The 12,590-nt window shown below is 38.7% G+C and overlaps 1 protein-coding gene and 1 pseudogene across 5 annotated transcripts in view; both read left to right on the top strand.

Moving 5' to 3' along the window:
• Positions 1–11,259, top strand: part of ACLY (ATP citrate lyase) — a 75,373-nt gene extending 64,114 nt beyond the window's left edge. For all 5 annotated transcript variants that reach the window (XM_087947897.1, XM_087947896.1, XM_087947895.1 and 2 more), the window contains 7 exons: positions 457–611; positions 2,294–2,444; positions 3,352–3,495; positions 3,674–3,787; positions 4,403–4,485; positions 9,668–9,744; positions 10,423–11,259. In XM_087947897.1, coding sequence (XP_087804023.1) covers positions 457–611; positions 2,294–2,444; positions 3,352–3,495; positions 3,674–3,787; positions 4,403–4,485; positions 9,668–9,744; positions 10,423–10,517 — 819 coding nt within the window. In that variant the 3' untranslated portion in view covers positions 10,518–11,259. The remainder of the gene's footprint in view (positions 1–456; positions 612–2,293; positions 2,445–3,351; positions 3,496–3,673; positions 3,788–4,402; positions 4,486–9,667; positions 9,745–10,422) is intronic.
• Positions 5,165–6,451, top strand: LOC148128977 (uncharacterized; annotated as a pseudogene).
• Positions 11,260–12,590: the final 1,331 nt, after the last annotated feature.

The raw sequence follows: 12,590 nt of genomic DNA on the forward strand, positions 1-12,590 counted from the left end.
GAATAGTACACTTTGAATTTTACCATTAAGTACCATAGGCAGGGGCACCAGTAAGTCAACACTGTTCCATGGAAAAGCATTTCTTTTACCTAGAAGACTAGTCCAAAGGACCAACATATCCTGCATGTTCCCTGGAAACAAGGCTGGTCCTATCTCTAGGCAAAAAGAGGTAGTTGATTTTCAGTATCATTTGACTTTGGATCTTAGGAACTGTGATGATTGGAGAGGTAGACATGATATGCTACTTAATCTCTCAAGTAGTAAAATATTTTGGACTAGATTTCAGTAGAACATATTACTTTTATAGAAAAATATTTATCTGTGTAAGCCTGATATGAGTCTAAATTGATATGAGTCTACCAGCTCAAATTAAAAAAATTAAAAAAAATCAAATTGAAAATTAAGACAGGGCTGCCATGTTTGGGATTTTTTAACCATCTATTTTCTATTTTTTAGGAGCTTGGTTTAATCCGGAAACCAGCTTCTTTCATGACGAGCATCTGTGATGAGCGAGGTCAGGAACTGATCTATGCCGGCATGCCAATCACTGAGGTCTTCAAGGAAGAGATGGGAATTGGTGGTGTCTTGGGTCTGCTGTGGTTCCAGAGAAGGTAAATTGTTTTTTCTGGTGGTTTAGGGGAAACTTAACAACGTTATCTTATCTTTCTTTTTTGAGAGCTTTGGGTGTTTTCAGGGTGGTGCTGATTTTGATTGTGAAAACAGATTTTAAATAACTGGAATAAACTTTCCATTGAAATATTCACTTTAACTATTGAGTGTTGACAGCTAAATTTCTGAGGCAGGTCTCTGAGAGATGCTGTCTAGCTCTTCTAGACAGAAATATGAGGCAAATAAATGGTATTTATATTAGAAAATTCCTTAAACAGTTGAGGGTTGAGTTGCTGACTTCTGATTCATTTCTGAAAGTTGTTCTTTTGACCATGGGTGTCAGGAGAAGATGACAAAAATGGAAACAACTGAGTAAAGACAGGATAATCATATAAATATATATGAAAGGTATAAAGGGTAAAATGGATGGAAGAGAAATGCTGACATGGCTTAGAGATGCAGGCAACCTGTTTATCTTCTAGAATAGGGGTGTCAAACTCGTGTCATCACGGCATCATCACATGATGTATCGCAACTTTCCCCTTCGCTAAACCAGGCATGAGCATGGCCAGCGCATGACACATCAGGCCTGTGGGTTGTGAGTTTGACAGTCCTCTTCTAGATGTTACTGCAGTATATGATTATACCTATGACAATATTGATAATGATGGATTTCTGACAGTGCCCTCTGCTAACCCTTCTCTATATAGTATATAACATAAGAAAAGGTGTATCCTAAGGCCTAGTCTCATTCTGCAGAGTTTTGGTAATGCTCCATATGTTGGAAGCTCTAATGATGCACTGCACTATGTAAGTGTCCACTTAAATATGCTTTTCAGCATTCTCTGCAGAATGTAGGACCATTTCTCTGCATATAGTGGATGAGGGAGGCAAGAATTATTTGAAACTGGAAAACTTCCAAAATATTCTGGTTTAGAGTCATGACAGATAATACGTAAGCCTTTTTACACAGCATATTTTAATATTTGAAAGTATTACTCAAAAAGAAGAAACACAACATAAATCTCACATTAACTACTACATATATTGTAGAGCATTTGCATTATAATAATATGTTTGGGATTAAATGGATCTTTCCCCCTCTTTCCCTTTATCCCAATATTAATTTATGAAAACGTTTCATCAAAATGTGTGTACTATATTGACTGGTAGGTATTCTTGATAGTTTCCTGGGCCTCTTGCTTTGAATATACTGCGATTTAGGAAAGTTTAGAAAGGACAAAATGTGATTTAACATTAGCTGACTAGATTGTGAGGAGTTGTGGGAGCTCCTCTGTCAATGGGACCAATGGCCAAGTAAGATATTCCTGACCCATTTTTAAAAATATTTCCTTCGGTAAATAGCCTATGCTGTTTCTAAATAGTTTTTAAACTGCACGGTATGCTATTTCTTGAAGAACAGCTTCTAATATGGAAACTACAAATGCTTTCTTAAATCATCTGATCTCTGTTGGCTTTCTGTAGATGCTGGTTGGGAAGTCTAGGTCTTGCAGTAACAATCTAACTGGCAGACATTAAATTGGAGAAGGCTACCTTAAGTTTTGAGTTTCTAGATGTTGTTTTTAAAAAAGGACGCCACTGTTCACCAATTGTCTTTGTAATAACATCTTAATAATTGACATGCAGTTCTAAAGGGAACTTTACGAAATCTTTGTCTCTTCAGGTTGCCTAAATACGCCTGCCAGTTTATGGAGATGTGTCTGATGGTGACAGCTGATCATGGTCCAGCAGTTTCGGGAGCCCATAACACTATTGTCTGTGCAAGAGCTGGAAAGGACCTTGTCTCCAGTCTCACATCAGGTCTACTCACAATCGTAAGCATTGCCAAGAGTGGATGAAATTAGTGCATTATACCATTTGTAGCCAGGGCTCTTACTTCTCTTCTTATAGTTCACAACATATGCCAGTTTTGAAGAAAGACTCCTGGACTGAAGATCACTTCAGTTCTAGCATTCATCTGATGCTTCTGGAGCTGTGCTGACAAAGCTGATAACAAAGAATTTTATATTTTAAGAGAAAGCTACATTATATACAACACATTTTTGGAAATAATGAGTTTCTGCTGGTTATTTCATGTAAAATGAGATCACTTTCAGTTTGCTTAGGTGAATTCAGCAGACAGAAGTAACTGGTTAGTTAAATACACAGTCCTAACCAAAGATGATAAAATAGAAACTGTGTTGTTTGAATTTCTGGACTTATTGCTTGCCTGGTAGGTAAGCAATAAACCTATTTATTAAACTGGTGGTTTTTGTTTTGAAATTGCCAGGATAAATTTGGTTTTGCTCAAGAAATTCTATTTCTTCACATGGATTTTGTTCTTAACTATTGCTAAGAACAGTAAACTTGTGACTGAATTCCATAAGCTAAAGCTATAAGGGACACAGACTGCATTGAAAAATGTTTCTTCCTATGATAGCTAACTCACACTTCTGCTCCAAATGTCCGTTGTTATTGAAGAGGCTAGATGCTTTTTCTAACCTCGATCTCATTGACATACTAATTTCATGACTTGTGCAGTATTTGTATCCAAAGCAGGCAAAGGAGTTTGAAATCAGTGATGCACCCTCTTTGGATCTGTTGGGAGCTGTTTAAAGAATGTCTGTTATCTGCTGTCTCCATTTCTCCTGCTTAGACTTTTAAGCTTGATCACAGGATTGTCTACTCCAGAAGAAAAATATTTTCAGTTTGACTTTTTCTCTGCTTACCAATGTCTTCCAGGGAGATCGTTTTGGTGGCGCCTTGGATGCAGCAGCAAAAATGTTCAGCAAGGCATTTGACAGTGGCATCATTCCCATGGAGTTTGTGAACAAGATGAAGAAGGAAGGGAAATTAATCATGGGCATTGGCCATCGAGTTAAATCAGTAAGTTGCTTGCCTGCTTAGAGAGATGGTAGATTCCCACTGATAGTAACATAGCCTAATCCTGAATTCAGTTCAGGATTTCAAAGAATTTGGCCATGGTGTGAAAATACTTTTGATCCTGAGTGCTTGCTAGTTTTAAACTGTGTGGTTTCTTTTATTGTTTCTTTTAACTTTGTAGATCAACAACCCAGATATGAGAGTTCAGATCCTTAAAGATTATGTGAAACAGCATTTCCCTGCAACACCTCTTCTAGATTATGCACTGGAAGTGGAAAAAATTACTACTTCCAAGGTAACATCTTTTTGTGACAGTTTTAGCATGAAAGTACTTGGGTTCTCTATTTAAAACTACATGAGCTATTGTTATAAATATTTTTTCTATGTTATTAGCATGTATTTCCTATTTTTAAATATTGCCTTTCAATTATCTCGAAGCTATTCTTTTGCTTGTCTTAGACATCACGTAACATTGCATTAGCTTATAAAATGTTGTTTATAGAAATCTGAACCCAAAGAAAACATCATATGTTGCCCATATATTCAAGACAGAGAACTCGATAACAATATATACTTTAAACAGAAACAAAATAATCAGAGATAAAGGTACTATGATAGAAAATGTTACTGCATAATTTAGTCAATTAATTATGTGAGGTTACACATATGGAGCTTTACAAATAGTAATTTAATTAATGGAATTAGGAATTACTTTCAAAACTCTACCTCCAGTGCAGCAATAAGAGATCTTAAAAATAATCATATATGGTTTATTACTTTTGTTTTTGAGGAGTAACCATTAATAGTGTAACCATTAATAGATATCACCAATGCTGGTGATACTTTCATCTGGATTAAAAGTTCCTCTTATTGTTAAAATATCATTTTTTCTCAACCTGCTTCAATCTAGAAACCTAACCTTATCCTGAATGTTGATGGATTTATTGGTGTGGCCTTTGTTGATGTACTTAGGAACTGTGGTTCTTTTACACGGTAAGCAATCAATTTCTTATTAATCTTTGTTACAGTTTAGAAGCTTGGTTATAATAAATCTCCCCTGCCCAAAAATAATAATAGTTGCAGGCATTCTGGATATAATGCATATGAAAGAAAATTTTAGCTTATTGACAGAATAGGCATTATAGCCAGTTTCATTCATTCTATTTAGTTTTAGGGTTATATTTGTGCTGCAACTTTTTAAAGAAAGGGATAAATACAATCATCCATAGAGAAATGCTAACAATGACTGCCTCTAGACCATGGTTTATAATGTGGTTAATGAAAGCCTCACCAATATTCTATGACCATGGTTTGTTATAAGATAGCTTTTATCCAGTGTTACATTATCCAAATATTGTTTAATTAATTAATATTTCAAAAATATAAGATGCAAAATTAGCTGAAAGCACAACTGCCCCTGCAAAAAGTAATTTGCCTTCTCCATTTTTGTCTTCCAAAATCTCAGCCCAAATAGAATCTTTTGGGAATCAAAAGGCCTGAAGCAAGGATTATCTTTCCCCTCCTCTCTGCACATTGGTTTCCATGCTATCAGGATCACTATAAGTTTTTATTGTTGTTTGCAAAAACAAGAACAAAGAGAACAAAAGGCCCTGGTCTTAGGCTGCTGCTTTTAAATGTCAGATCAGCCTGCAATAAGGCTAGCCTTAAGAGAAAGCTGATCTGGCTTGTATAACCAAGACCTGGCTGGGCCCAGAGGGAGGTGTTCCCCTTGTGGAAATGTGCCCAGTGGGTTATCGACCATGGCACCAGTCTAGACCTCAGGGCTGGAGAGGAAGTGTTGCTGTTGTTATCAGAGAATCTCTAGTAGCCTCCAGAGGCACTGTTTCACAATTGCCCATCTGTGAGACCCTTTTTTCTTAGGTTGGGCTCAAGGGATCAGGTAGGATTGCTGCTGCTGTACCAGCCTCCCTGCTGCATGGCAGCTTCCCTACCTGGGGTCCTGGACCTCACCACAGGGCTGGTGGTGGAATTCCCCAGGCTTATAGTTTGAAGGGATTTCAACCTGCCTTCTCTGGGAATGGACGCAGAGGTAGCCCGAGATTTCATGGAAACCATGGGCCTGTCCCAGGTCTTCCAGAGCCTAACTAGTAATAGTGGTCACACACCCGATTTGGTGTTCTTGTTGGAGCAGTGTTTACGTGTCCTGGAATTGGTGGACCTGTCCTTGGTCCCTTGTCATGGTCGGATCACAGTCTGGTGGCAATGAGTTTCTCAAAAGCTGTACCACAACCCTCCACAGGGAGGCAGGACCTATTAGATTTGTCCACCCCTGTCAACTAATGGACCCGGATGGGTTCCAGAAGGAGCTTGGGGTTATAACTGCAGATCTACTGTGCAGTCCAGCTGAGCTCTTAGTCACTGTTTGGAATAGGAAGGTGACTGAGGCTCTGGATAGGATTGCACCCTTGCAACCTTTCCTCACCCATGGACCTCTATGTGCCCCATGGTATACAGAGAAACTGAGAGGGATGAAACGCATGAGGAGACGTCTAAAGCGCCACTGGCGGAAGATGGGATGAACTCGATCGAACACGGGTAAAAGCTGCTACTAAGGCCTACCTTGTGGCGATTCATGCAGCGAAGTGTAAATACTTCTCCACACTAATTGTGTATGCAGATAATTGTCCAGTGACGCTCTTTAAGGTGAGCTGCTTCCTCCTGGGGAAGGAGGAGATTGAGGCCCACCTGAAGGGACGCGTTGAGGAATTTGTGGATTTTCTGGAAGACAAAATCACTCAACTTCGTTCCCAGTTAGATGCCGGCATGGTTGCTGGTCTGGTGGAAGCTTCTGAGGCAGGTTCTTGCCCTGTTATATGAGAACAGTTTGACCCTGTTGCTCCTGAGGAAGTGGACAGGATACTAGGGAGTGTGCGTAAGCACCTGTGTTTTAGACCTCTGTCCCTCCTAGCTTGTGAAAGCTTCCCAGGAGGTGACAAGTGGGTGGACTCTGGTGATGATTAATGCTTCCTTAGAGGAGGGGACAGTGTCCCAGCACTTTAAGGAGGCTATGGTCCACCCTCTTCTTAAGAAGCCATTGCTGGACTCCACCCAGTTGGATAATTTCCAACCTTCCCTTTTTGGGGAAGGTTGTTGAGAAGGTGGTCGTGCAGCAGCTCCAGAGGTTTATGGATGAAACGGATTATCTTGACACCTAGGATTCAGGATTCAGCCCTGAATTTGGTCACACTTTTGGATGATTTCTGGCAGGAGTGGGATGGGGGTAGTGCATCCATCCTTGCTCTACTTGACTTCTCGGCAGCTTTTGATGCCATTGACCGTGGAATTCTCCTGGGGTGGCTTTGGAGGATGGGAGTGGAAGGCCTTGTGCTGTCCTGATTCACTTCCTTCCTCTGCGGCCACTCTCAGTCACTCTCAGTCAGCCTCACCCACTGCTTTACCGGGTTCTACCAGGCTCGGTACTCTCTCTGCTCCTGTTCAACATTTATATGAAGCCGCTGGGTGAGATCATCCGTCACCATGGACTGAGGTATCACCAATATGCTGATGATATTCAGCTGTATGTCTTGGCCCATGGTGAGTTAAGTGTTGCTATGTCCTCTTTCTCACAATGCCCGGAGGCTGTTAGAGGCTGGATGTTGAAACAAAACCCTTGCAAGACCGAATGGTTCTGGGTTTGGGGTTCATTGGCTCAGGGACAATTGCTACCTTTGGTCTTGGATGGGGTGGCACTACCCCAAACAGACCCTGTGTGTAATCTCAGGTTTTTGCTAGACTCACTTACTCCTGCTCAAAAAGCAGGTGGCAGTCGTGGCCAGGAGGGCTTTTGCACAACTGAGGGTTGTGCATCAAATATACCCTTTCCTGGACCAACAGTCCCTACTCACAGTTACTCATGTCCTAGTCACTTCCCATCTTATTTATTGTAACGTGCTCTACATGGGGCTGCCCTTGAACAGCATCCGGAAGCTCCAGTTGATGCAAAATACAGCAGTCCGCATGGTTTTGTGCAGACCACAGTGTTCACATGTTTCGCCTCTCCTGCAGGAGCTGCATTGGTTGCTGATTTGCTTCCTGATGCAATTCAAGTGTTGGTTGTCCCCTTTAAAACCCTTCATGAGTTGGGACCAGGTGATCTGAAGGACTGTCGCTTGCCGGTCACATCTACCCGATCCATCAGAGAGGGAAGCAGGGAATGTTGCGGGTCCCATCCCTGAGGAAGATACACCTGGTGGGACCCAGAAGAAGGGCCTTCCCCGTAGCGGCTCCCACTCTCTGGAACATCATTCTTCCAGAGATTAGAATGCCCCCCTTTCTAATACTCTTCTGGAAGACACTGAAGACCTGGTTCTGCCAGCAGGCCTGGGGAACCTAGAGAAGGATGAAGCCCATCAAATGGCTTGTATGATGTCGGCAAGGCGGGGTGGGTGGGAGTTGGGGGTTGATTTCCCCCTGAGATTTTGTTCTGTTGTATTTTATTAATTTACTTGATTCTTTTTTGTTAGTTTTTATTTATTTATTTATTTTAATATGGTTTTAAATTCTGTAAGCTGCCTCGAGTCGCCATGGGCAAATAGGTGGCAATATAAATTCAATAAATAAATAAAAATAAATAAAAATAAAAACTTAAAATGGAGAGAGAGCGCACTGGGACAAAGTTTGCAGGAATATCTGTTTCAGCAGCAGAAAAATCAGAGGCCAATACTGTACTGGCATGGTAATGATGTTTCTGGGACATAATAGATTAGGAATCCTGGCAATAATGATAGATTCTCATCTGTATCTGTTCCCTCTTTATTTTGTTAAGGATTTGGAGAAGACTTTCGTAAATTCTGAACTTTACATGGTTTTATCAGAGTATGCATATCCCCTATTCATGTTGCTATTCAAGTTATCAAAGGATCCCCACTCAATACATATCTTCCTCATGCGACTGAAAATTCTGGGAGTTAAGGCTGACCAAATGTGAGGGATAGTATATTGAAGAAAGCAGGCATATAATAAGGCTAAGCACTTGAAATTGTTGCACACTGTACAGAAATTTAAAATGAATCAGGCACTACACATATGCAAACTTACCAATGAAGTAATATTAGCAATAAACACAAACAAATCCTTTAGGGTCTTTCTAATTTATTTGTGCTGCCCCCTCTTCTTTGTACTCAACTTTAGTACAATAATGCTTACAGCTTTTCTTCAAAACTGAGAAGCAAAGTAATTAAATGCTTTATTATAGCTAGAAATTCGAGTATAGCAGGACTCTTCTGTCCTACAGCTGGGTAGAATTCAACATCAGGAGGATAGGATGGATATGTGTTTTCTGTCATATATGGACACCAAAACTGCAATTAAAGAATACTTAATGGCGGTATGTTGCCAGCAGATCACTTTGTGTCTGTTTGTATAGTATTTTACTTTAATTGATGTTATTTTGTTTCTACTTATGTGAATCTTCCCATGTTGTTAAATACAAAATTGGAACTGGAGGCCAGCCGGACCTTTGTCAAAGTGATTAGCTAGACTAGAACAATTGAAGCAGGGATAATGGAAACTCGGACAACAATCTTATGAAATGTGCCATCTCAAAAGAGACACTTTTTAAAAACTATGTATGTTCTCTCCATTTAGAGGCAACTCCAAACTTTAAAGAAATTGGCAATCATATGTATAATTGCCTTTTAATAAGACAAGAATATATTCTCAACCTTTCAAAATCTCTGAAAGTTATTTTTTCCAATTCTGCAACCAGTTGCTTTATAAACCTCATTAAGCAAAGATAACATATTACTAAGGTTTAAAGGAAAATAATACAGACAAGGTTATCCTTTGAATTATTTAATATCAGTGGATCCTACTTGTGGGGATTTGATTTTTTAAAAAGCAGGGATAATCCTGTTTTATGATAATAGGAGAGCAGTTTTTGAGAAAACTTCACAATAACAATAAATCAAAATTGGGTGAATTCATTCAACCAGAATATGGAATAGGATATTTTGTGAACTTATGGCCTTGTCCCAATATCAAAGAAAACATACCATGTTTCTCTTGTCATTGTCTTGTAAAGTCTATTTTGTAGACTTATGAAACTTTTATTTAGCTGGTTATAAAAATGTCTGTTTTTCTGCAAATACAGCTTACTATATAATTTTAAAGTGTAACATTTAAATAAGTATCATTTGTTTGTTTTTTACTGCAGGGAAGAAGCTGATGAATATATTGAGATTGGTGCCCTCAATGGCATTTTTGTGCTTGGCAGAAGCATGGGTTTCATTGGTGAGTCTTTTATGTTATGCGGTTAAGCCAGGTGAATGATCTTGAGCTAATTACTCTTTCAGCTATGGGAAGGAGGCAATATTCCAGGCAACATCTGGACAGAAAAGTGCATGCAATATACATGGAAGAGGATTCTAATCCCCTACTACTTGAGCAGATCTTCTAAAGAAGTCACTTTGCTCCTTGGTTCATTTAGAACAGCTGTTTTTCTATGGGCTATCCCTTTTCCCCAAAAATTCTAGACAACTAAAAAGAGCATAGCAGAGATGTAATGAATATAGCACAGAGGTTACAAGAACACAATTTTTGAACCCTCTTTCCCTAATCTTGTTTTTAGTGGCAGCGAGGGGGAAGGGCAGTTGAATCATGTGTTAATTTTAATGGAGACATATTATGTTAATTTTGTCTGTTATTTATTTCAGAAGAGCAGAATTATTTTAGGGGCTTCACAAATTGAAGAGTTTCTTGTTTCTTCTTTAAAGCTTAGGAAACAACCCAAACTATCTCTATTAGACCATAAGCCTTCTGATTTGTACTTTGTCCTCTGTCTGCGTAAGTGCTCTGAGATTTGGCTAGTGGGTATTTGGAATAAATAGAATGAAGTTCAGTTTCCATCATTTATGTCTTTTTAAAGACTATATCTAAAGAGAAATATTAAATAAAAACATTTTATTTTAGGACACTATCTGGATCAGAAAAGATTGAAACAAGGCCTGTATCGTCATCCTTGGGACGATATCTCTTATGTCTTACCGGAGCATATGACTATGTGAAAAACTGAATGGAACAAAACAAATTGCTTTTATAGAAGACCAATAAATATGACTACACTATATATGGCTTGGTTGTAAAACAGACTGAGTTGAAATTCTATATAAGGCTTTTCTAGGCTTAGATGTGGATTCCATAAATAATGATAAACCAAAACATACTTCCTGTTGTATTTAATATATTAAAGAAGTTGCACTGTCTTTGCTTGTTCCATTATGCATGTTTATTTTGTCATTCCCTCACTTCAGTAATTCGGGCCAAATGTTAATGTTTTTTATCTTTATCTGTGACCTCATTAGACTTGAAAAGCTAGAGAGGGTCAATGTACCTGTATGATCAAAATCTTTAAAAACTTTTCTTCCAAGCTGTGTATAATTTTCTGATAAATTTGTCCTCTCTGTATCCTTTATTTTATATTAATCATTAGCCTTTATTTCTGGTCTGAGGGAATACATCTGATTTGATAATAATCTGATTTGGTATAATAATTTAAAAAAATGTAAAACTGGTAATATAAGCTCATGTTCAAATGTGAACGTTGTGTGCATTCCAGTTTTGGTATTTATGCAGGTAATACTTTTAGTTGCACAAACACAAGTCCTAATATTTTTTCAGACTGTGATCTCTGAATATATCTGTGTGCACAAGACACTTCATCTCTGGATCTTTAATGTATTCATAACAATATTCAGTGTTCTGTTTATGTATTACAGCCTGACTCAAATAAAAATGTACAATAATAAATCATCTTTCCTAGATTTTGTTTTTAACCAAATTTTGGCTGAGAGAAAAAAGTGTTAAGAGAAGGTAATGCTTATTATTTCAACATAGAGATTAGTGATTTCCAACTGTCTGGTGTTTACAAATCCATGAAGAAAGCTCTCCCTCCCTCCCTCCCTCCCTCATCAGTGGAGTGCCCCAAACCTATAGTTCTGGATGACTTCAACTTGCCTTTCCTGTGTTCAGCTTCAGAAGCAACTCAGGAATTCATGATCTTCATGATGGCCATGGGCCTATTCCAGATTGTCACAGATCCGATTCTTGTGTCACACACCAGATCTAATATTCTTATCAGAGCAGTGACAAGGTGTTCTGGTGGGTAATTAAATATTATCCACCCTATCATGGTCAGATCACACCCTGATATCCTGAGATTCTCCTACACCACCCATCTCTGCTTGGAAACTGGACCCATCAGAATAGCACCCCCCAAGACTAATGGACCCAAATGGGTTTCAGAACTGGGGGATATCCTAAAGAATTTGCTGCATGGTCCTGCAGAAGCCTTACTAACAGTCTAGAACCAGAAAGCCACAAAGAAGGTCAACCTATTCTCCAAAGCACAGAAGACAAGAGAAGAAACAATGGATGGAAACTAATCAAGAAGAGAAACAACAAAGAACTAAGGACAAATTTCCTGACAGTGAAAACAACTAAACCAGTGAAACAGCTTGCTTTTGGAAGTTGTGGGTGCTCTTATCACTGGAGGTTTTTAAGAAGAGGCTAGACAGCCATTTGTTTGGAATGGTATAGTCTCCTTGAGAAGGTAATTGGACTAGAAGACCTCCAAGGTACCTTCCAATTCTGTTTATCCTATGCCTATTCCTATGACTGTCCCCTCTTATTCTAGTCTATTCGACTTTAACACATTTGGCTGAGATTAATCTGTGTCCTAACACTTTTTCATATAGGACTTGTACTCTTCTTTCAGCCATTCTAAGTTTGGGTTAGGTTAGGTTCAGTTAGAGTTACATTTCTTTCACAACCATTTTTCCATTCATTCTTGACACTCATTTTCAGAATTTCTTATTACTGCTGCATCTTTCATTGATTTAGATTTGCTCATAAATAATAAGATCCATCATACTGCAGACCTTTGCGACATATACTGTAAGAATGAATAAACATGTTAAACTAAAATAGGAATTCACACTAAAGAATCATAATTTTAAGGTCTGTAAATGAGCCAGTCACTTTTTTTGTACTCTTCATGTCATCTAATACAATAATTTCTTCCCTGGATGATTAAAAGTTAAGCATAAATATTGATCTCAACTGCCTATCATGGCTCATCT

The sequence above is a fragment of the Notechis scutatus genome, chromosome Z, assembly GCF_049901735.1.
Source record: "Notechis scutatus isolate UNSWTSFEM ecotype Mainland chromosome Z, rNotScu1.2, whole genome shotgun sequence".
Classification (NCBI taxonomy): domain Eukaryota; kingdom Metazoa; phylum Chordata; class Lepidosauria; order Squamata; family Elapidae; genus Notechis; species Notechis scutatus.